At 34.2% G+C, this 25,376-nt stretch overlaps 1 protein-coding gene and 1 non-coding gene across 3 annotated transcripts in view; one reads left to right on the forward strand and one right to left on the reverse strand.

Moving 5' to 3' along the window:
* Positions 1-116: 116 nt before the first annotated feature.
* Mir210 (microRNA mir-210) lies at positions 117-217 on the reverse strand. The gene has a single exon (NR_037550.1). It is a non-coding gene; the product is annotated as a microRNA mir-210 (primary transcript).
* A 1,275-nt stretch (positions 218-1,492) lies between these two features.
* Positions 1,493-25,376, forward strand: part of LOC102805544 (uncharacterized) — a 48,335-nt gene continuing 24,451 nt past the window's right edge. The window contains exons 1-3 of one of the 2 annotated variants that reach the window (XM_006818239.3): positions 1,493-1,683; positions 1,854-1,875; positions 24,128-24,199. In XM_006818239.3, coding sequence (XP_006818302.2) covers positions 1,631-1,683; positions 1,854-1,875; positions 24,128-24,199 — 147 coding nt within the window. In that variant the 5' untranslated portion in view covers positions 1,493-1,630. Of the gene's footprint in view, positions 1,684-1,853; positions 1,876-18,105; positions 18,154-24,127; positions 24,200-25,376 lie in introns of those variants that run through there. The other variant, XM_085499855.1, reaches the window with a different exon arrangement.

Consider the following 25,376-nt stretch of genomic DNA (forward strand, 5'->3'; position numbering starts at 1 on the left):
TGAACACTGCCCTGTAAATGTATGGTAGAGAGTGTGTCAAAAAGTTTGACTTAAATCGGGGGATTTATTTTTTATTCATTTCTTAATTTTCATTTTTTATTTATTATCATTCTGTGGTAAAGTATCAGGCGGACGGAAGTCGCTGTCGCACGCACAACATACATAAAAATTGTTGTGCAATGCTCCGGCAACTCCCTTCCCGGCCTGGATAGTGACATCGAACACGTAGGGGCAGTCAAGTCAGATAAACGTGTTTAGACTACGTGCCTAGGTGACAATCGGTAATGTCGGATGTTTTAGAAAATTTAATCTGGGGTGGGCTGCGCAAATTAATTGCAATGACAGTGGCAAGGGAATGCGATGTTTGAGAAGTACCATAATGGACGACACTGCTGTGGTATGGGTCGCACACAAAATAAATCCGGTCGCGAAATATTATTATCCACTTATGCACATGGACTAGTTTAATACGTCCTGTACTATATATAGTACGGGTCATGGACAGCACGGGAAGAGAAGCCATGTTTTCATCGTGGGCACACTCCGAAAAGGGCTTAGACAATGTACATCCGTCCGATAATAAATACTAAAAGCTTCGGCGACATTACAATCCATGATACGATATGATACGATATAGCCGGTTTACGATGACAGGTCCCTCCAGCCCAGGGCGGCACGGCGATACGAGCTACGAGTTCATACTAGTTTGACAATGTGAATCCGCAGCTAGTATTGTGCGCGTCGTCGGTGAGCGAGAGAGAAAGCGATTAAAGCAGTAATATCCCATTAGGTCTTCGTAGACGGCTTCTTCAGTACAGATCTTCACCTGTCCCGGCACCGATCTTCTTTCCTTTCTCCATTTTTTCGACTTCGTTGTCTTCATGCGGCGGCTTTATGAATGAAATGCCGGCTTTACCTATCATTTATAGTCTCCGTTAATTTGCATATACGAAAGCCTGATTCTGCTTCCAACCGGTTTGTTCAGCCGTCTTGCACGTATTTCACGTACATGGAGGTCAGGAAATCCCTGGATAACCAAATATGGAAATGAATTGCCCATATAAAGCTAAATCTAGAAGCGTCTGGATATAAAAGTATACAAATAGCTTCGGGGCATGTGATTTTACTGACGTAGGTACAGCTCGTTTACGTCATAACCTCCTTTTCGTGAGCAAAATTAAATTATCCAATCACAGAAACCAAAGCTGAAAAGTAGGCATGCTTACAACGAATTATCTTATTGGTCAAATTACAACCGCTTTTCTGTTTATTGATACTACTAGATAAAATAGCTGGAAATAAAATAGAATATTTGAAAATACTTTGTTTATATTGACTATGCATACAATTTATTTTTTCAAATTTTCTTCTCACGTGAAACAGTTGTCTTTGATGCGACTAACAATTCATCTCCGACTAGTTACTTGCAATAAGATGGACCGAAATAATATTTCCCAGCGTGTCAATGTGACGCTTATTGAACAGCACACAGAGCGGCCGGTTGTGTTTTGACTCCAAAACGTGGTTGTTATATGTACGATTTGCCTGTTTTCGGTGCATACTCCAGGGACCTAAGTGACAAAATGGTAACCGTTTGCAGGTGACTTATCAGGACAAGTAATTCTAAGACATGCACCTTAAATTTCCGAAGAATAGACATTTTTACACTTGGGAGGAGCTGAGGTACGTCGATATATTTTTCTTGTTTATCCAGCAACAGATCCGAATGTCGACCATTGATTTCCGGATTTCATTCAAGGACTGGCCGAGTTGCATTAGTAAATAGTAGTGTGTTGTCCGACATGACGTTGTTTACCCAGTAATTAACCTGGATGCTATTATTTTTATTTCAGCTGTCTTTCCAGGGCAATTGGGGTAAGTAAAGTTTGGTTTGCTCTCAGGACTTCCCGCAAAACCTTGGAATCTAAACGTCGTCTGTCATAATATCGCTGTTGCTACAACTACATTCTCGACCACCCGTTGTTAGCACATACAAAGTTACCATTATCACTGGCACTTATCCCATTTCGCGGTTTATATTTGCCTTAAATTTTCTCAGCATGTCGTATTACTTGGTCTTTTGGTTTTTTTTTTTTACTTTATGCAGTAGTGCACTTCTTTTGTATGTGACTATCTTTTTATTCACTGATTACACGGTTACATCTTCTAGTAATGTTACCGTGCTGATGCAATTGCATTGGGCAACTTTATTATAATAATAACTTTATTACACCACTAAAAACCTTCAGAGGGTTTTTGTATGGTAAGAACATAAATACAAAGAAATACAATAACAATAAAATTCTAAAGAGATAAAATATAAGAAAAATGTTAGTAAAATAAACGAAAAAAATAAATTAATTACTGTGGTTTTAAAAATTGTGCTCTTCAAATATTTTGCTAAGAAAAGGCTATAGTATTCTCCATAATCTTTTGAAATATGAAACTCGCATCCATTGTGTAAATATTTATTGCACACTCATCAAACAGTTACAAAATAGCAGGACAGGAAATGTTTTTCATCTCCTAATGCTTCAGTGTTGTATTTTTTACAGTGTCTACTTTCTAATTCTATTTTGGGCTTACATAGGATAAGTAAAGCAAAAAAGAGTTTTAAAATAATAACAAAATATATGTGAAAATTTTGTATAAAAAAAAAAAGAACGTAACTAGTATTTAAATGTTAAATCAATCTTTTTGTTGTGTAAATATAATTGGCAAGTTCTATAATTATGCCATGATCTTTGCTTGAAAGTATATATGTGAACTGTATATTTTTATTTTTGAATGAAAGTGTCATAATTTTTTGGATGAAGTTTTCCCTGTGTGTGTTATATTTTAGGCAATTCAATAGAAAATGTTCTTCATCTTCAATTGAATTTGTGTCACAGTTATTGCATATTCTTTTGTTTATAGGTTTCTTAGGAAATGAATATCTGCCTTCCTCTATTGCTAAGTTATGGTTACTAATTTTGTCAACATTTTCCTCTTATGAGTGTCAATTTCATTCAAATATGGCTAAAAAATGTATTCTTTTTTTAAATTTAGCATATGTTCTCAGTTTGCTATTTTCTTTCGAAATCATTTCTTTCCAGAAACTGGCATATTTATTTTCAAGTTTTTAAAATTTGATTTTTTTTTAATTCTTTGGTTTATATTAATGCAAGTTTTTTTTTTAATACATATTTTTTATTATTTTGTAAATCTTGCCATTAATGTTATTTTTTAAATGCTTATAGAATAGCCCTACTCTCCATACCGTGTTGAATGCTTTGGCAAAATGTTTAGAGTTAGAATTAGAGTTTTTAATACAAAAATTTGATCAGTTGTTCTGTGTTTTTTTCTTAAGCTGGCCTGGTTGTTTTTGAATATTTTATTTTCTTCAATGAAAGAGTTTATGCGTTTATTTATGAACTCAGATAGTTGGGCTCATCAGAAAGGATGAGTTAGGATTCCAGGCAAAATTAACACACAAGTTAAGAAGAAAACATCTGCAAGTATGGTTCGTCTATATTAGAAACCGGTGTTCCACAGGGCTCTGTTTTAGGGCCATTATTGTTCTCAATGTACATGCGTCCATTGGCCGAGTAAAATATCATTTTTACGCCGATGACACACAGATTTATTTATCGGTTTTTGAAGATTATCAAATTCGCGCCCGGGTGATACTTCAGACATGTATTCAAGATGTTAGCGATTGGATCATGTCTGGTAATTTCCTACTTTTGAATGTGTTGAAAACTGAATTTGTGTCCATGTCGTCTCGGAGATTCTCACTAGACTCGTGTCCTTTGTCTAGTATCGCAATTGGTGAAGAATTGGTTAGACATGTATTCAAGATGTTAGCGATTGGATGTCTGGTAATTTCCTACTTTTGAATGTGTTGAAAACTGAATTTGTGTCCATGTCGTCTCGGAGATTCTCACAAGACTCGTGTCCTTTGTCTAGTATCGCAATTGGTGAAGAATTGGTTAGAATTGGAAACACACATTTCTACTATTTGTAGATCTGGATATTCCCAACTAAGAAAAATTAATCGTATTCGTAAATCATTATCCTAATCTGATACTGAAAAGTTGGTACATGCTTTCATATCTTCTCGCTTAGACAGCTGTAATTCATTATTGTCTGGTCTCCCTGTAACTAAGATAAAACCTCTTATTCGTGTACAAAATGCAGCAGCACGCCTTGTCACTCGTGCTCAAAATTATAACCACATTACAGACATTTTTATTAAACTTCATTGGTTACCAGTTGTACAAAGAATCAATTTCAAATTACTTTTACTAGTGTATAAATCTTTGTATGGTTTTGCCCCAAATTCTCTATGTGAATTAATCGAATTTTATGTACCGTAGTGAGTCGTAGTTTAAGATCTGAAACAAAGTTTCTCATTAAAACTCGTCAGATGAGTAGTAAAAAGTCCAAAATTTAGGTCCTAAACTTTTTAATGAATTACCTCTGTCTGTTCGTTCTAATCCTTTAGTGGACATTTTTAAATCCAGACTGAAAACGCACTTATGTAAATGTGCTTTTAATATTTGACTGATTGTTTATTGTATCAGTGCCTTTGATCTTCATATGTTGCGCTTAATTAAATGAAGTTATTATTATTATTATTATTTGTGTACTTTAAATACCAAACAAAATTAAGGCTCTACAACAGGAAGTTTATATAATATTTTCACTATTCTGAGCACATTGTTCAATAGGGAGGGGGTTCTGAATAGAATATTGTATCGTAAGCAAGCTGAAGTAAAAAATAACTGAAATGGATGTTATTTAGTTATTTGACGTGTGTACCGTGTTTAGGGTCGAATATTTTTATGATAGCTTACTTGTAAATCCTAAGTTTGAACTTGAGCCAGATGAAACTTAGAATATAATAATAAAGTGTGAAAAAAGGAATCTCATGAATTCATGTTCCCTCTTCAACTTGGAAACAGTATGATTTTAGTATGTATATATAGGGTATCTATTTTAAGTTTCTGCACTCATATTTATATACTGTAGTGTGGCCAGGAACAAAAATTAGGACTGGCCCTGGCACACCCCCACTCAGGCATGACTTATTTAGGCCTGTTTAAATATTCAGGTTCATGCTCACACATGAGATTTAGTCAAGCCTAAAATTTGAGTAAGCCTAAGAATAAGCCTGCCTTATTTTCAAATGTGAAACCACCTAATTTAATTTTGTAATGTTTTAATTCGCTGCTGTGATTCTTGAAGAAATGTTTTTATGTATTTAAAAATAATAAGAAGAAGAAAATCATTTCCCTTTCCTTTATCTTAAAACTAGAAAATAAAATTCCAACATTTGAAAATATGGTTCTTGTGCTTAAATAAGTGAAATAGAGAGGTGGTGGACTGTACCGTAAACAAAAGTTTATACATTGGTACCCATCAGTATATTTTATTGTAATATTTTTGACATATGAAGTAATATTTTCTATATTATCACATTTGTTTTAGTATATGCACTTCTATAAATGACAATGTCTATATTCATGATAAGTCGTGTTTGAATGATCCAGTATACGATTGCAATTGCTCATCTACATGTGCTTCTATTGGAGTATAGACCTTAGAGTGGAGTTGATGATTCAGAGATGCATTTATAGTAGAGAAAATACAATATGGGCTTTCTTATGCACCCATTAGGCTCCTTGCATCCAAACTAACTTTGACCATTGATAATTACATACTTTCTAAATTTTAAATTCAAAACAGAAATATTTGATAGGATTGATTGCAATCACCCACCCACCTGTCTGATTGTCATTTTAGACAGGCACTCCAAATTTTCATTTGACAGGCAAAATCTTTACAAACCCGTCTAATTTTCTTTGAAAAATTACCAGTAAATTACAAAATAACCATAAATAATAATAAAAAAAATAGACTACAAGTCTGGCTACAGAATAGCAACAGTTTTTAGAAAGGTACTTTCTATTTCCTGGCTATAACACTGATTGATTGTAGCAATAAAAAGTGAAATATATATTGAATTAGAGTAACTTAATTGTGAACACTATCAATTTTAAAACGTAATCCCAACAAATTTAAAGGACTTCCAACAAATTGACAATACAAACTTTAAAGCTTATAAAACTTGGAGTTTTCACACAGTACTTACAACTGGAATACCTTCCCAACCATTTTTCACCACTGATTTAATAACATCTTAGGTGAAATATTGATAAGACCTGAATACCTTTATGTGGTAATATTTGGAGATGCAGTTAATGGGCCATTTTTCAAATTTTTAATGGCTAAATCAAAATTCTGGAATTATTCTAAAATTTTGCTACCGTATATACCCGGTACTTAAAATATTTATATCAGGACTTGTGTGTATATCATTGTATCTTACAATGATTCTTCAATATGTTTTGGTTTTGGGGTATTTTTTGTTGTTGTTATCTATGTTTTACAGCTCAGTGTCAGGGCTGTTAATTTTTACCACTTAGATAAACCACTGTTTTTGCACTTTTGTTCCCAAAATCGTTCTCAATCAATTGCTAACGCAGGCACTTGGTATCGTGAAAAATCTTAATTCATGGTATCTATGAATTCACACACCCAATTCATTTTGAAAAACTGGCTAAAAAAAAGATGCTATTAAAAAATCATTCAAATTTGTATCTTATTAATTGCTACTCTTGAAAAACAATTTTTTTACTAGCAGCTTAGTTTTTATGTTATTCATTTGTTTTGGCAATGCCTAAACATCACCCATGTTCCATTTGTTGTGTTATGCAAGTTTCAGATTTGGTATCTGTGGGTCAATTTATGTTAAATATTAAAGGGGAAGTCAAGCCAAACAACACAATGACCCCCCCCCCCAAGAAAAAGCTCCACAAATGTAGGAGAATGCAATTTACAGTTTTTTTATATCACTTTTCATTCTCTAGATATTCAACATTTCATCAGTATTATGTAGTCAGCCATCTTGATTCTCAAGCAAAGGATCATGGGTAAAGTATGACATCACAGAGTCTGTTGTCAGAAATTGAGAAAATGATTTCATCTATAACGTGGGGAATACTGATGCGAATTAGTTCAAATTTTTGTTATGCATATAACTCTTGTATATGATTATAGTAATGTAAATTAGAATGTTACAAATACACATAAAGTGAAGATATTGCCAAAAACATTAAAAAAATAAAAATCGTTATTTTCGTTGTGAAATATAGAATGACACTTTTTTGTCCACTTTTTATGGTCAACAAGTAATATATCACCTATATAACCTACTCACAACGGTAAATTGTATACAATATAAGGAAATTTGAGGATTTGGTAGAAAAACATAAAAATAAATATTTTCAGTTCTGTTTCCATGACAACTATTTGATAAGCATGTTTGGCACCAGTACATGTATGCTACCCTGTTTTAAACTTTCAGCCAATTTAAAGTTCAACTTTTGAAGTTATAGATGAAATCATTTTCTCAATTTCTGACAACAGACTCTATGATGTCATACTTTACCCATAATCCTTTGCTGAAGAATCAAGATGGCAGTCTACATAAATTGATGAAAAATTGAATATCTAGAGAATGAGAAGTGATATAAAAAAACTGTAAATTGCATGTCCTTACATTTGCCGAGCTCTTCCATCGAGGAGTATTATGTTGTTAGCCTTGACTTTCACTTTAAACCTTGCTTCCTTCTCCTTGACTTTGTTGCTAAATATAGCAGTTATTCATGCAGTTCACACCGTGTATATTGGTATAGGAGAGACCCTAGTAACCTCATACATTGTACCTAGGTAAGTAAGATAACCCCTGTTGCTAGGGGTTTACATGGGATACATTCCTTACTAGTATGTATGTTGGAACTATGAAGGCACTAGAAGGAACATAGATATGCAACTGCTATAAACATCAAAGGAAAAGGAATTTGGCAACTTCTGTTGAGCATTATGTGTTTGATTTACTTGATTGTGCGGCTTGGTGCAACACCTCTTATGTTGCTTATTTTTATTTGTGAAATTAAAATTGGTAAAAAAGTGATTTTCGGTTGTAAGTGTAATGATAGACTCGCCATCCAAAATACTGCAGTTATGCATGTCCATGTTTTTTCATGTGTGTATAGTTGCAATAAATGTTGTGCCTTCTTTATTGTTAACAGCGTTACAAATAATGTAAATCATTATTAAACTCTCCCTTTTCCACATGGCATTTTCATGGTTTTATAGTTTAAAATACATTTCATCTTCTCTTTTTTCAGGATATAATTTTTCCTTGATAATAACTAACATCAGAGGTATATTACTTGGGGTTTGCAACTATGGTGACATGATACCAAGAGCCCGTTTCAATCTCGCTCTCGCTCTCGCATAAGCATTTCAACTCAGAAAAATGCGAATGCGCATGCCAAAGGTAACTAGAATACTGAGATGTCCAGATGGATCAAAATAGCTGCTCATGGATGACGGATTACGATAACTATATTTACTGTACATTTTCGATGTATTACATTTTTTCACTATGAATGTGGTAATACATGTTTTATTGTTTTATTACAAACCGCCTATGTCATGTCAGAAGGTCGTAGCATCAGTCTCGCTATCTACGAGATGAGACTTGAATGGGATCGTGGCATGATGTTACCGTACAGTACTATGCGTGTTGCAAACCCCAAGTAATGTACCTCTGCTAACATATATGTCATAGATAGTGTTGGGATGATATAAATCAGATTGTTTTTAGCAACTAATAATGACTGGATTTTAGTAGGTTCAACTACGATGAGTCATCGCATGCATGATTTTTTGATCAACCATTCAAATCTATTCATCAAATTTATATGACTATTTTATTTCTGTGCCTTGGAGCAAACTTTGAACAATTCAACTTCATAGGTTAGTTGTGTTTAGTATGCACCAATAGCAGAATTCAAAACAACTGTTGCAATTTTACTTTGTCAAGGAAGAAAAAAATGAATGACAAATGCACCAGGATTGAGTAACTCATTAATGGCATAAATAGAGAATTTAGTTCATAGCCATAGTTACTGCATATGTTAACTTTTTCACCACCATTTTCCTATTTTCATCACAAAACACTACTGTTTGTAAGATTGGATCAGAAATAGCCAAATTTTGTGAGTGAAAATTGATGCAAATTTCCAGAAATATTGAAGATTATAAGAAAAAAGTGCAGAATAATTTAGGTGAGAAAGTCTGGTGGCGAAAAGGATAAAGTCTTACAACAAAATTTAGAAGACCATACAACTTAAAAATACTGATAGGTAGTGGCTTTTTCATACCTGTACTATGTACTTGTACACCAAACCTATTTAGGGCAAGTATCACCAATGTCGTGTTGTTGATACTGGGTTCAATTTCATGTTATCAGTTGCTTAGTTCAAATAAAGGTATTTGTTCAGCTCTGATTAAATATTTATGTTGGTAAACTTGGTAAATGTATGCACTGGCTTTGCTCGTATGTGTACTCACTACTGTACAAGTACAGGTACATCTGTTTATTATCAAAATAGGTCAACCTTTTTTTTTAGTATTTGTTTGTTATATATACACCTATACCAACACACGAAATGGGTGCTGGAAACAATACACACTGCAACAAGTGGTTTCAACAGTCTCAATTACTGTGACATTGATTGAATGAAGTTGGATTCAGGTCCTCACTTATTAATAAAGTTAATAACCTATTAGTTGCAAATAGCAATTTCTCTGGACTTGTTTGAATTACAATAAATAATAATTCATCGTGTACCGGTATATTAACATGCTATATTACTCACAAATAATATAAAAAAATGAATGTTGTATTGCTCTATTTGTATGGGACATGTATCATAGCTTTAAAGACAAACTAGTTTATATAAAAGTATCAATTATTATTAATAATTTATTGGTGGTAAAGTTTGGATGTTTATTTTAAAAAAGTGGTAATCCTAAAACAAGAGTTAAAATTAAACTGTAAATTTGAAACCTCAGACAGGCAACCTGAATACATGCTCTATGGTGTCATTCCTTTGAACTAGGATTTAATTCTAATCACAATTTTCTTTATCATCCTTTAATCCACCATGAGTCTTAGAAGTAGAAAAAAAAAGCTATGTACGTGCTTTTACTAAGATAGACCTACGCTAATAAATAAACACTGTGGTTCTCACCTGGGACCCACATTGTGAAAATGGTGTGAAGTTGCCTTGGTTGTAGTGCATGTAAAGAAGGTATTGGTACTGATTTCATAGTCTGTCAAGTATTCATTAAATTGCATGCTCATAATGTCCTGACCAGTTCCAGTGTAAGGACAGCTTTTGTGAACTGTGAAAGTCTTTGGTATGCAAGGCTGTGTTTCTTTGTTGAGCGTTCCGGCTGTCTTTTACACTTGCCTTTCAAATAATTTGTAATTTCAAAGGCTAAGTTGTAAGGTACTCTGAACACGCCATTAAGTCTACTTTAGTGCTTGGTTTCAAAGATCACCTCCCAGTGAGAGGTTAAGTCTCCTGTGGTTTAAAGTGCCTGTGCAATGCCCACCCTCACGTTTCCCATTTTAGATCTGTGTCTCATTGAAATGGGCAGTTATTGATTTTTTTGCCGAAAATGATTACTCGTATCCAAGTAAATTTGGGATATTTCTCGTGTTATAGCCACGCCCACTTATCCTGAAACGGTCGACTGTTTCCGGATTTCCGACTCTCGCCGAAAGTGCGCCACCAAATGTCAAAATGTGAGAGGAAGTCATACCCCTGAGCCGTAATAACACTGGTTATTCAGTATACTTTTAAACGATATATATTTTTCGGTCGGCGTTTTTTTTTCTTTTTTTTTTTGACTATTTAAATTTTTTGAGAGAGAGTTTTTAGATGTTGTGTTGTGGGCAGTTGCAGTGAAACGTATAGTCATAGTGTAAGTATTCATACGTTTCTAATCGACCCGAAGGTGCGACATCAGTGGACGAAAGGCACTTCACCTCAGATTCATTTTTTGGGGGGAGAAACTGTCATCGTTCATGAAAAAACAACGTCGACAACATAAACCTGGCGCAACACTTTTGAAAGAAATAGTTTCTGGACCATGATCACCGAGGTGGATTTCAGAAGAGAGAGAGAGAGAGACGTCCGGCAAGTGTTTCAAATGAGTTGACTTTTTTGCGATCCTGATTATCGTTTTATAGAGACCATTTAGTCCCTGTTAGGTAAAAGGTAGCAATAATTTTGACAGTGACACGAAAACGAAGCGTCGGACAAACAGGAAATTACACAGCCCTTACACACTGCTAATTGTTTTCATTTTCGAAGGCTAAAAGTTTCTGAATTGTTTGGTGATTGGTGTTGAATGTCGAATTCACACCTCTGTTCTTTTTTTACCTCCATGCTTGCAGCTTGATCTGCGTAATAATTTATGAAATACGAATCCGGGCTTGGTCAATGTGTTTCCACCAAAAAAAGTTTTAATATGATGTTATAATTATGACAATCACGTCATGGATCACGCTAACTCGAATCCACTCTGAATTTATCGGTATGTGTGTCGATCTCGATTATTTTTGTTATGCAATTAAACGCCACTTTTAACGCACTTGCCCTCGTCGTGACCCGACACGTTCACCTATTTCAACAAAATTTCAATTTATTTCCACGCGGCTGTCATTTATTTAGTAACTGTGATTTGTCGTTTTTTTTAAGTATTTTATAGTGATCACTATAGTCTAATGTTTAGAATGTCAAAATATGTTCTCTTTTATTTTAATTTTGAAAGTTTTACTCAGACGATCGATGAAATACAACAGTGTAGTGACGTGCCTAGTAACCTGCTAAATAACGAGATAATTCCGACGTCAAATTCTATTTTGTCCAGCGACAGTGCACAAACGTGCGCCGGTGACGATCACGGTGACCAGCTACACCAACACGGACATATTTCGCATCTAACTCAATCCCATGCAACAAAAATTGATACTATGTGTTCATTATGGTCCATTCCTCCTCGACGAACAAGTACATAAGTGAAAATTTAGTCAAAGACGAGAAAACTGCACAAGAAATTTGCCTTATTTACACGTATCGGCAATGCAAGCTGCCATGCGACTTCCCCTTCTGACGTCACAAGGGGGATTTCTGTATGCAAATGAGAAGCTAATGAGAAGCCTCGTTTTAAAATACACAAAATAAAGTTGCCGTAGATTGAGTTTAAAACACATTTTTTCACTTAAAAAAAATAATTCATGCTTAGGAACATGAAAATTAATAATATTTATGTATCAATGGATAATTTTAGGCGTGAAAATAGCAGCCATTTCACAGGCACTTTAAGTTATGTCTGATATTTATAGTCGTTCTATGCAAAGGAAATTAGGGTTTATTGCCTTGTTTTGTTATAACAAGTATCTTTTTTTATTGATCTGGTTGGTGATAACAAATAATACAGTAGGGTTCATAATTAAACAGAAGCCAAAGGCATGCAGAATAGCCCTAGAGCATTTTTGAAAATTAATGGCCTAACCAAACTAATTCAGTAATGTGTTATAAATTAGAAGGTTAATCCATTTATTCATAATTGTGTGCATGGCTTAGAATGATGGTTTCAGCTGTCAGAGTACTGATGGAAAAAGTTACTATAAGATTTTCAATTTGTTTTATTTAAGTCCTTTTACATCAAATAAATATATATATCTTTGTTGCAAGAATATTTGAGAACAATAATAAAATAATTGACAATGGTCGTACCAAGCCGAAGGACAACAGTCTTATCAAATGAAGCATACGGTACCGTACTTGTTCAGATTTGATTGTTTGTCATAGGTGTGATTCCCCTATGAAGTGCCATTGAAAGGACAATATTAAAGTGCCTGTGAAATGGCTGTTATTTTCACGCCTAAAATTATCCATTGATACATAAATATTATTAATTTTTATGTTTCTAAGCATAAATATTTTTTTTAAGTGAAAAAATGTGTTTTAAACTCAGTCTACGGAAATTTTTTTTGTGTATTTTAAAACGAGGCTCCTCATTAGCTTCTCGTTTGCATACAGAAATTCCCCTTGTGACGTCAGAAGAGGAAGTCGCTGGGCAGCTTGCATTGCCGATACGTGTAAATAAGGCAAATTTCTTGTGCTGTTTTCTCGTCTTTGACTAAATTGCCACTTATGTATTTGTTCGTCGAGGAAGAGTGGACCATAATGAATACATAGTATCAAGTTTGTTGCTTGGGGTTGAGTCAGATGCGAAATATGTCCGGTCTGGTGTAGCTAGTCACCGTGGTCGTCACCGTCACCGGAGCACGTTTGTACACTGTCGCTGGACTCCGGCATTGGACAAAATCAAATTTGACGGCTGAATGGTCTTGTTATTTAGCAGGTTACTAGACACTATTGATTTATAAAATAGAGAAATAATTAAAAAAAACGACAAAACACAGTTTCTAAATAAATGACTGCCGCGTTGTAACGGTTGAACGCATCGGGTCATGAGGGGGACAAGTGCGTGAATGGCGGCGTTTAATTGGATAACAAAAATAATTGAGAGCGACTCACATACAGACAAATTCAGAGTGGATTTAGCGTGATTTTCATGATAATGGCATCATATTAAAGAAATACATTGACAGCTCAAGCCCGGATTCTTATTCCATAAATTATTACGCCGATCAAGCTGCAAGTAAAGGCAACAAAGGTGTGAATTCGACATTCAACACCAATAACCGAACAATTCAGACACTTTTAGCCTGCGAAAATGAAAACATCCGGAGGGCTGCGTAATTTCCTGTTTATCCGACGCTTCGTTTTCGCGTCATTATCAAAATTACTGCTACCTTTTACATAACACGGGTGGTCTCTATAAAGTGATAATCAGGATCGCAAAAAAAATCAAATCATTTGAAACACATACTCGACGTCTCTCTCCCTTCTGAAATCCGTCTCAGTGATCATGGGTTGGTCCGGAATCTATTTTTTCGAAAACGTTTTGTATTTTCGACGTTTCTCGTTAAAACCTAGTTGTTTTGTCATGGACAAGGACAGTTTTTCAACAAAAAAAAAGAATCTGAGGTGAAGTGGACACTGCATATGACGCTGTTAGGAGGAAGTCCACCCCAACCTTTTCTCGTTATTTTCACGGCTTTCGTCCACCGATTTCGCACCTTCGGAAAGGAAACGTGCCAAATACTTACACTATAACTATACGCATTACTGCAACCGCCCACAACACAATGTTTAACCATCATAAAAGTTTGTTGTGAAAACAACTTCTTAAAATTCGCTCTCTCAAAAATAAAATAAAATAGACAAAAGAAACGCCGATTAAAAAATGTATATCGTTTAAAAGTACAGTTGTACGTTGAATGACACAGTGATATAAAAGTACGGCCCAGGGGTATGGCTTTCTCTCATATTTTTGCATTTGGTGGCGCACTTTCGGCGAGAGTCGGAAATCCGGAAACAGTCGACCGTTTCAGGATAGGTGGGCGTGGCTACAGCACGGGAAATATCTCAATTTTACTTGGATACGAGTAATCATTTTCAGCAAAAAAATCAATAATTGCCCATTTCAGTGGGGCACAGATCTAAAATGGGAAGCGTGTGGGTGGGCATTGCACAGGCACTTTAAGGAATGGGAGGCAATACATTATGTCAGAACAACACAATGTGTCGAACAAGTTGATACATGATAGTAATTAGTGTAGATTGTCACAGCTTTAGTTCTGAATGTACACAGTTTTGATGGTTCTCTAGAAAATTTCAGAATTTTATATACCCCCAAAACGATTTTCAGATTTTAAGGTTTGTTGGGATTCAAACGCAAACAATTGTGGGCATTGTTAGTTTGTAACACAATTCATGGCTGTGTCTGGAGCATGAATGAACCACACCAGTAAATTGAACATACCTCCAGAAGTACAGTCCGACTGACCGATAGTTGCTGTAAGACTTTGAAGCCGAAGTACTATTTTGTTTGTTTAGTAATCAAAGACTATTGATTTCTTTTCTTCATCATTGTGAGTTCTTTGGGATATTCTGCCTAGCTACATGTAGGCATTGTTATATAGCTCAACTTTAATTGAAACTGAGCATTGTATTTGTGAATATTTCAAATATTAATGAAAAGTGCTAATAATAATGCAACATGCTGCTGTTGTTAGTAACTAAAATAATCTGTAACTGAAATTAAGTTTAGTTACTGTGATTTAATTTTTTTTAAATTCAGCATAATTATTATTCATTGTAATGACAAATTACATGCAGAAAAGAGTTTTCCCTGGTGATATTCACCTGGCAGACAACCATGTTGATAGCTATCTTCATAAAGGTGTATGCCATATATTGTTTATAGTTTCTATGACAACTTGATCAGGATTGTAAAACTTTTCTTGTGTCAATAGGCTAGCATGCTGGAATATTTTTTTTTTTTTTTTTATCAAATATGAATAACCAAATATCAGCCAGTTGAAATTATGGCAGACTAATTTCACACCCACTTTTTCACTGATTATAACTGGATCACCTTTCCCCAATGTTGTCAATAAGAGTGTATAAATTCTATTTAGTTACGTAAATAGTGTAATAATATACTACCGGAGGTGTGTTTTAAAACTATACAAGTGCATGGGTAAGATTTCCTGACTTTTCAATTTTTTTTTTAAATATTTTTGTGCCAGGCGACAGTTCTGATCATTGAGTGTCATTGTTGTCTCTCCTGACTTTTTGACTCCCGTGTGCGAAGCACAAAAGGGAGTCTTTGCAGTTACCCTGTCTGTATGTCTGTATGTCCGTATGTCTGAATGTATGTATGTATGTACATGTATGTACATGTATGTATGTATGTCACTTTTTTTGTTCCACCGTTATCTCAAGAACCACTAATCAAATTTTGGTGAAACTTGGTACATAGATGCTCTGGGATAATGCGCAGAGTTGATTAGGTTTTGGTAAAAATCTATGAATATTAATTACCTAATTTGCATGATAAATTGCTGATTTTTAGCTGTTCCATGACTGTTCCACTGATATATGAAGAACCATTCATTGGATTTTGATGAAACTTGGCACATGGATGTTCTGAACTAATGCGCAGATTTGATTTGTTTTTGGTAAAAATCTATGAATATTAAATACCTAATTTGCATGATAATTAACTGATTTTAAGCTGTTCCATGACTGTTCCACTGATATTTGAAGAACCACTCATTGGATTTTGATGAAACTTGGCACATGGATGCTCTGATCTAATGCGCAGATTTCATTAGTTTTGGGTAAAAATCTGTTTATATTAATTACCTAATTTGCATAATGATTAATCAATTTTCAGCTTTTCCACTGATATCTCAAGTACTAATCATAACATTTCAATAAAACTTGGTACATAGATGTCATATGAGACTGCACAGATAGTTTTTAGGGTAATATCAGTACATATTAATTACCTAATTTGCATAATTAATTAATTTTCAGCTATTGATATTTCAAGTAGTAATGAACACATTTCAATGAAACATGGTACATAGTTACTTGAGGACTGTGCAGAGACCTAATTAGTTTTTGGAGAAATATTTGTGCATATTAATCATCTTATTAGCATAATTAGTTAATTTTCAGCCCTTCACCTGATATCTCAAGTACTAATCATCACATTTCAATGAGACTTGCGACATAGATCTTCTAGGACTATGCAGAGACTTGATTAATTTTAGGATAAATTATTGTGCATATTAACTACTAATTTGCTTAATTAGTTAATTTGTCCTAAGAACCACTCATTGAATTTTAATGAAACTTTTAAAGAGTGCTCATCACATTTCAATGAACCTACATGTGTAGGACTATACACCATATTAGTTTTGGTAAATATTTATGCTTCTTAATCACCTAATTAACATAATTAATTAATTAATTAATTAATACTGATATCTCAAGTATTGATCATCACATTTGAATAAAACTTGGTACATAAATGCTCTAGGACAATAGACAGCCTGATTAATTTTGGGTTAAAATCTGTTCATATTAATTCCCTTAATTAGCACAATAATTAATAATTTTTTGGTTCTAATCACATTTCAATGAAACTTGGTACATAGATATTACATTACGCAGATCTTATTACTTTTACATTGTGCAGACCTTATTAGTTTTACACTTAAATGTGTTCATATTAGTTACCTTATTTGCATAATTAGTTTTCTGCATTTCCATCAATATCTCAAGTTCAAGTAATTTTGAATTAATTTTTAATGTGTCTCCAATACTCTCAGCACACGGGAGTTCTTTCTAAGCTTTCTTTGATTCTGTTTTGTATGTGCAAATTGCAAGTGCTAGTGCTGACACATAGTGCATTTTTGCCACAGAAGTCATATTAATGTAATGGTACTACATAACAGGGCTATGTGGCCATCTCTCTGTAAAATAGCAATTTTAATGTGCTATTCTGGCGTCAACAAGGCTCAGTCGAACACAAGCACCTGCGGACCTTAGCCAAGGTTTCCCCAAAGTCACATTGGTTAGTGCATGGATGTACTAGTACATCTATGGTTAGTGAATGAATCTCGGCCAGTGCATGGAGCTCCATGGCCAGTGGAATTGGCCTTCGCATTGAGTCTTTGGCACACTCACTCAGGGAGGGGTCGACCCTTTGATGTTCAGCCTAAGCTAGGATTTGAACTTGGGTCTACCGATCATGCAGGTATGTAATGGCAATCTTGAGCTTCAACCTGAGCTTGCTCAGAGTCAACCTGAGCTCCACCCTGAGCTTCAACTTGAGCTCCACCCTGAGCTCCACCCTGAGCTTCAACTTGAGCTTCAACCTGAGCTTCAACTTGAGCTTCAACCTGAGCTTCCTCAGAGTCAACCTGAGCTCCACACTGAGCTTCAACCTGAGCTTCCTCAGAGTCAACCTGAGCTCCACCCAACTTGAACCCTGGAAATTGTTTACAACAGAAGCTCTAAATTCAAATCAGTTGTGTTGGAGTCACACATTAAAGCAGTTGTTTCACACACATGAAACATTTTTCCTTTTTTTATTCTAATCTTTATTTCTGCAGTTACAGTTTTATTTTATTCTGAAAAGGAAAAATTGACTAATTATTTAAATAATAATGTTTATTTAATATTATTTTTCTATCAGTCTACAACAATAAAGAAATAAATGGAAGTTGAGTTGGTTAATAATAAGATAAAGGTAATAGTAAACAAAAGTACCTGAAAGTAATTGTTTTTATTTTCAGTTTTATTATGTAATTCATCTTCAGTTTTATTAGCTCCGCTGTCCACTTTGTCGAGCGGAGCTTATCATATGAGTGATTGTCTGTCGTTGTCCGTGTCAATGTTTTACAATTAATGCTTTGATACTTGGTGTACATTGTATATGTACCTTGGGTAGACCTCTCTCAGATTTGTTCATTTCAAAACTCAGATTCTAATTTCAGTTAGATCTGAAAATATGTGCGATGCACTAGAATGACATTACGAAAACATGCGATCTTCGGGTAAAGACGTGTCAATTAACTACCAGCAAGATTAGCCATGGCTCACACCTCCTCTCTTACATGCCCCCCCAATTCACACATACAATAGGTGTTGCTAGTCTGTTCTATAGTAGTCTGAGGTATAACATAGGCAGAACAAAACACTTTCATAAACAATACACATAAACACTAGGTACAATTCCTTGAGTAAAACTGCAGAACAGAAAAGATTGTTCCATCGCCCGCTTGTTTTTTTTTTCTGCCCATCAAAAACGTCAACTGGAAACAAATTAAAAGTACCGATAAAAACATTGTTTAAATATGTGATATCATAATTTGAAGCTTGGCAGCAGGTAGAGCACTTCCTGTTGTCCAGCCATTTTAACCCTCGTAACAAAAATTAGCATACTTATAAGCACAGGGATATACATGTATGTACATATATTGGTATTTGAAGGGGGATTCGAGTAAATTTGATTATCTAACCTGAATTAAAAAACAAAATTTTGCAAAGTTTGATGAGTAAAAACCAGGCTTGACTATGCCCTGGTTTGTTTGATCATGGATGTACTATGATTTGATTACAAGCTACATTAAGACCAAACCAAGGATGTCCATCTTTCATTTTGTCGGTTCATTCTTGGTCTCTCCAAACTCACACCAAAAATGGCTGTTTATGGTGAGCTAGGAAGGTTTTATCAAGAAACAACGTATATATATATTCAACCGAGTAACAAACTCTGATAACATATTATTAAGAGAAGCCTACTTAGTAAATAAGAATGTAAAAAGTAAATGGTTTACAAGTGTAGAAACCCTCATGCAAGATATTGATGTTATTACCATTGTAAACTCAAGATAAATAAGAAAAATTTAGACTTTATTCATAAAAAAATAAAAAAATCATTTGGATTTTTTACATGCATAATGATAATAGAAAACAAACCTTGGCTAAAACAAACTAAGAACATACAGACTTTTTAAACAAGATTTAAAAATTGAAAATTACTTAATGAATATGCAGAACCATGGTCTTAGGAGGTTAATTGCAAAATTCAGGACAAGCAACCATGACCTTAAAATTGAGAAAGGCAGACATAATAATGTGCCACGTACTGGATAAAAGAACATGTGATTTGTGCAGCCAAAATATAATTGAGGATGAGTAGCATTTTGTAATGAAATGTACAGCCCACCATACTCTAGCACCAGCCTTAGCTGTCTTCCTAAAAAACAGCTATGGAACAAAACAGCAACAACTATCAGTGTATTAGGCTACATTTTGTGTTCATTCTATATTCTGTATTCACCATTGGTTGCAAATTGTCTTTATTGTTTATTCATATTTGTTTTTGATTTTTTTTTATATTTTTAGAATAGGTTTTTCTTTTTCTTTTTAGATTATAGTTTTTAAATTTCTTTCTGTAAGACCCTTTTATCCTTTCCTAAGGATTTTATGCGTCTAATGAATATTGTTATTATTATTATTATAAACAAAGCTAGGTCTAACACCTCTCCACCCCAAAACAGACTTTTGATGTGTTCTTTATAAATGTATTGTATTTGACGTGTACTTTTGATGTGTACTTATTTTACGCTTGTCTCAACGGAATTTTCTGTTTTTACTTTTTTATTATTATGATTTTTTTCTTTATTGTAATTTTATCTATATTTCAACAGAGATTCGATAACAACAAAGTTATTATTATTATTTGTTTTATTCTATATACCACAGCCTTTCTATATAGGATGGAGCTCAATACTGTGAATAGACACAAGCTGCTAATTATTCTGTGTTGTTGCACTTTAATTTGTTATACTGGTACCCTAAGATTCGATGAGTAAATAACAGATAAAGCCGATTATTAGTGATTTGTTACCTTAGATTGTTCAAACATAAACAACCCTGGTCGAAAAGACCATGGAGCTAAAAAAAAGCTCCATGAATAGACAAAAGATAAAATATATTAGAGACAAAAACATCTTAAAAGCACAACAAAACTACAAATACACTGTATCATAGTAATATTTTGACAGAAAGGTGAGATTTATTTTCAACATAATGTTTCAAGAAATTATTTCGCTCTTATTGTGCCATCAGAAAGTCTTGGGCGATGACAGAATTGGAAACATAATATTTAACTTCAACACAGCTGATGTGACCTTGGACTCTCAGGTTGGAGCTCTGTGTAGGCGCCCCAACTTTGTTTGAGCTTCCGTTGTAAACAATATGCCAAGCTCAAGTTAAAACTCAGCGTGGCGCAGCGCTCAGGTTTCATGGAAGGTAGTGAGGGGTTCTTCTATGGTTATTGTAATGATCTTCCACTATTAATACTGGGGTAAAATTATTTCCCGTTTTGGCTTCTACGCCCAGGTCGTATAACGCTCAGTTTTGTTGCCATATTTGCTGATTTCAATAAAAAAAAACTACCATCAATGGGAGACTTCATTTTACAAACCGTGCAATCATTTTCGATGACAAGTTTAAACTATATTTAGAGATATGTGCGTTTTTGCTAGTGAGTGCGTTTCTTTCGCTTGCTTTAACGGGTGACTTAAACCGAGCTGATTCGATCTCAGATGCTCAAGTTGGAGCACAGTGTCGGTGCGCCAAATTCATTTTGAGTTTCTGCTGTAAATCCAAGCAACAATACCCAACTATAATCCAAACAATCAATGTCAAAAAGCAATATTACAAATCATCTCTTTTGTCATAAAGTCTGGTAGAAAGATGACCATTGTTGTCAAATTCGAGGTAAATGTCAAGGTATGAGGCCGAGGAAGCTGATTCTGTAGTTTCTTTAATGTCTAGTTCTGTGGGATATATCAATGGGAGCGAATCACAAAAGTTAGGATTGTTGATGGAAAGGACATCATCAATATATCTAAATGTAAAATTAAAAGATTTAGCTTCTTTTAATTGTTTGTTTCTGAAGAAACTCGGTCTCATACAAGAATAAAACCAAGTCGGTCAGCAAGGGAGCACAGTTAAATATATGTCCTCCAAACTTAACAAATATATTATTTATCAAAAATTCAAGCATGAGGACAATGTCTTCTTCACTGTGTAAAAAGTGGTAGCATTAGTTTCATTCTTGACGAAATAAGTGGAATTGTAGTTTAGAACAATATATTTATATCGCCGAGAACCATTCTCATGAAAAAATGATTGATGAACAATATCTAAAATTGAATGTTTTAATAGACTTTATTTCAGATAAAGATCTAGATCAGAGTTTTTCCAAAAATTCTTTAGAATTGTGCAATATCCACATGTGATTTAAACCAAATTAAATCTACCAAATTAATATGCAGTATTAATTTGTATAGATTTTCACCCAAACTAGATATACTATCCTAAACGTATTGGACAAAAAATATATTTTATTCAAATGATAAATTAAGATAAATTTGCATGAAAAACTAATCAGTATACTAAATAATTTCCCAAGCTCAAGTTGGGTGGAGCTCAGGTTGACTCTGAGCAAGCTCAGGTTGAAGCTCAAGATTGCCATTACATACCTCGATCATGAGTCTGAAGCGACAACCACCTATGCTACAATTGACCGGTTAACTATATGGAGTTGTTTATATGGAGAGTGTATGTGTTAGTCTGTTCAAACATTGGTGTTGAAACAGCATACTTGATTACTAAACAGAGATTTTTGAAATACCTTCAATGTAAAACTTTTTTGTTGTTGTCATCATGTTAAAAGTAACATTACACATGATTTAATACACCATATTTGTAAAATCGTGTATATACACTTGGATAATATGATATATAAATTTGTATATTCCAGTTTTTTTGTATATGGGCCAAAAGCTTTAAATTTAAATAAATCTTCTATTTATATTCTAATTAGTATATGCAATCACCTATTGTACTGTTAGTGTAATTGAGCTGCCCATTGTATTGGTGTAGTCACAGAGATACTAGTGTTAGGTCACATAACCATGTCTAGATAATCTAGCAGTAAAATTGCACAGACAAAATGGCACATCAGACATAATAATTTATGTTGGTAATTGTTATATATTAAAATTATCTTTTTATTATGCTAATTACTGTATTCCTCAGGATGATTTCAGTAAGATGGCCAGACATGGATGCCTTCAAAGCTAGTTTAAATATCAAGATTATTTCGATACCTTCCAAAATTGACAATTAAATTATTTAGCTTGTTGAAAAATGTTAGGTGGATCCAGAAATGTAACTGACAGATATATGTCCATTGCATTCAAACAAAGCTAGTCAACCAGAAGCATCTCATTCCAAGTACCCGGTATTACTGTATTTGCTCTGTTATTAGTAGATTATGTCACATGCGTTTCTGTAAGTAACTAAGGTGTGTCTGTGACCAAAGTTGTATTTCAATGAACCAGTACACAATAACCATACTCGTCTGCTTTAGTGCCCAGTGACCTGAATTCAGAAGATTGTGTTTTTAAAGGGGTGGGCACTTTATAGTCCAGCACTGCTCTCAAATTTTTTTCAAAAGGTCAACTTTTTGCTCACTTGGACTTGTTTGGAAGCATATTATTTGTTTTGATACAGGAAGAGGTGGAATACAACATTGTTTTCTGAAACGAGTTGCGTTGCCATGCAAAAACATTTTTACAATGAACAATTAACTAAAACAAATATTCACAAAAAATATGCACATTTTATTACATTATTGTTTATCCCCAATTTGATTTGACAGTCAAATCAAGCTTGTTATTAATATTTTTGTTGTTGAATGCTTTTATTAGTACACAGTAACTCTACTAGGACGGTTAGGAAGTGCCACGTTGTTCTATTGTACACCTACCCTTGTCTCCATAAACATTGAAACAAAAGAGGTGTTAATGAGCTAAGGAGTCATTAGCATTAAACGGGCGATGGGAAAACACACGATAAATCATGAGACAGTGCGAAGGTTGCCACATTTTTCCCACAAAGCATTGCAATACATGGCACTTTGGCCTTTCACCGAAGAGCAGTCTCAAATGCGGAAATAAACATGCTTTGTATATACACGTTTTTCCCGAGAAAATCTTGCTGTCTTGTATGGCATTCTGAAATTATAAATAGTTAATAGAGTAGCTAGTAGTTAGTAGAGTGACTGTGGTTAGTATGATAATTTTCTATGCAAAGCAATTTCGACCATACTGTTTCACTGACTGATTTGACCTGCGACAACATCCTTTGACCTGATAAATCAAGTCTGTTATTAACCAATCAGAATCGGAGTTAGGCTCATATTGATGCAATTTTTCAGGAATTCCTGAATATTGATGATGACATTGTTGGAAAGGAATGAGTGATGTTGTAATGTTTCCCGTTTACATTGATTTTGACGAAAAAAAGCAGAGTACAATAGTGGAACACCGCTTGATTGTTCTGATTGGCAATACAGCATATAACTACAAGTTCTTTGGTCGAATTACTGGTAATCATCCTGCAGAAACACAACTACCCAACAACTTATGTGAAGCTACTTTCTGGATTTCTAATAGATGAATCATATTTTGAAACAAAAACGTCTTAGTCCTATTTAAAATATAGATACACACATTGAGGCAGAATAAGTTTCCATTTCCTTTGTTTTTTTACATTTGTTTATGGTTGCCTCACAAATATGTTACAAATTGTAAATTTTGTGAACCACAAAATTTAAATATTTCTATTTGCATTTTCCACAGTTTCAAAGTGACACACTGAAAAAATGTATTCCAGACGAAATCACCACACAAGAACCTGCAATCAAGCTGAAGGTAATTATTTCTACTACGACTTCTATTTTGTGTAATGTCTGAGAAAAGTGAACCAAATACAGTGCATCTGCTGTTCAGCTTTTCAGATATTGTAGTGTCTGTGTGTCCTATGTTCTTTGTAATATCACAGTACTACATGTACCGGTACATGCATGACTCAATTTTGCATCAAATAGTGGAATTGATAATTGATAATCAGTTTTATAATATAAAGGACAATGAATTTGTCATGATGAATTGTCTCATCTACAGCAAAACTGCCTTCTTAGACATGATTGAAGAGTCACTATCTCGCTGTCTAGCTATGACACTCTAATTCTATACCCCATACCATTCATCTCGATGTTATCGCTATCGCCCACATAGCTTGACTCCTTACGAATTTCCTTCCACCCACTTATTTTTAATTTTCATATGACCTTTGCACTGATCTCGATAACCAATTACATTTGACTACAGACGTCGCTCATGGCATACAACTGAATTAATTAATACACCATATATAACAGGTGAATTCAACATTGTTGATGTTTTTTGTTACTTTTCCAAACTCACACAAAATGAGTTCATATTGTGTTATTGTGTTTCACATTAGAAATTGTAAAATTAACAAGCACTCCTCAACATGATGCTTTTGTTGATAGTTTTGTGGTATGTTGCAAAACATATATACGATTTGGACTAAACATAGCAGTATTCTTGGTATTGGGAAGGAAACGACTACATTGTCACATCTACATGTACATGTATGTCTGGTTAACATTCAAGTTAAGCACAGTGCCTTGAAAATGCCATTGTTTGACACTTTCGGACACTTTCGTGAGCTCTGTGTAAACATACTACAGTGGTGAGTGGATGGCCGAATAAACAAACCTTTGCTGGCGGAGTATAAATTTCAAAAGAACGTTTGATACTTTGCTGTGATGACCGTTCAAATGTACTAGGCAACGTTACTAATTATTACTAGGGTCGATGTTTACATTAGGAATTATAGAACAAATATTCAACAAAATTGTGATTTTTTCAGCGACTTTGTTAGAGGGAATTGATAAAATTTTAAATTGGGTGAAAAATTGCACGGGCGTCATTCTCAGCAATGGCAAGTGGCAATACCTGATAAACACTGTCACATTGCATTTGTGCACTAGTACACCAAAGAAATATGTACCTATTGTTG

Source organism: Saccoglossus kowalevskii, chromosome 1, assembly GCF_978046115.1.
Source record: "Saccoglossus kowalevskii chromosome 1, keSacKowa6.1, whole genome shotgun sequence".
Lineage (NCBI taxonomy): Eukaryota > Metazoa > Hemichordata > Enteropneusta > Harrimaniidae > Saccoglossus > Saccoglossus kowalevskii.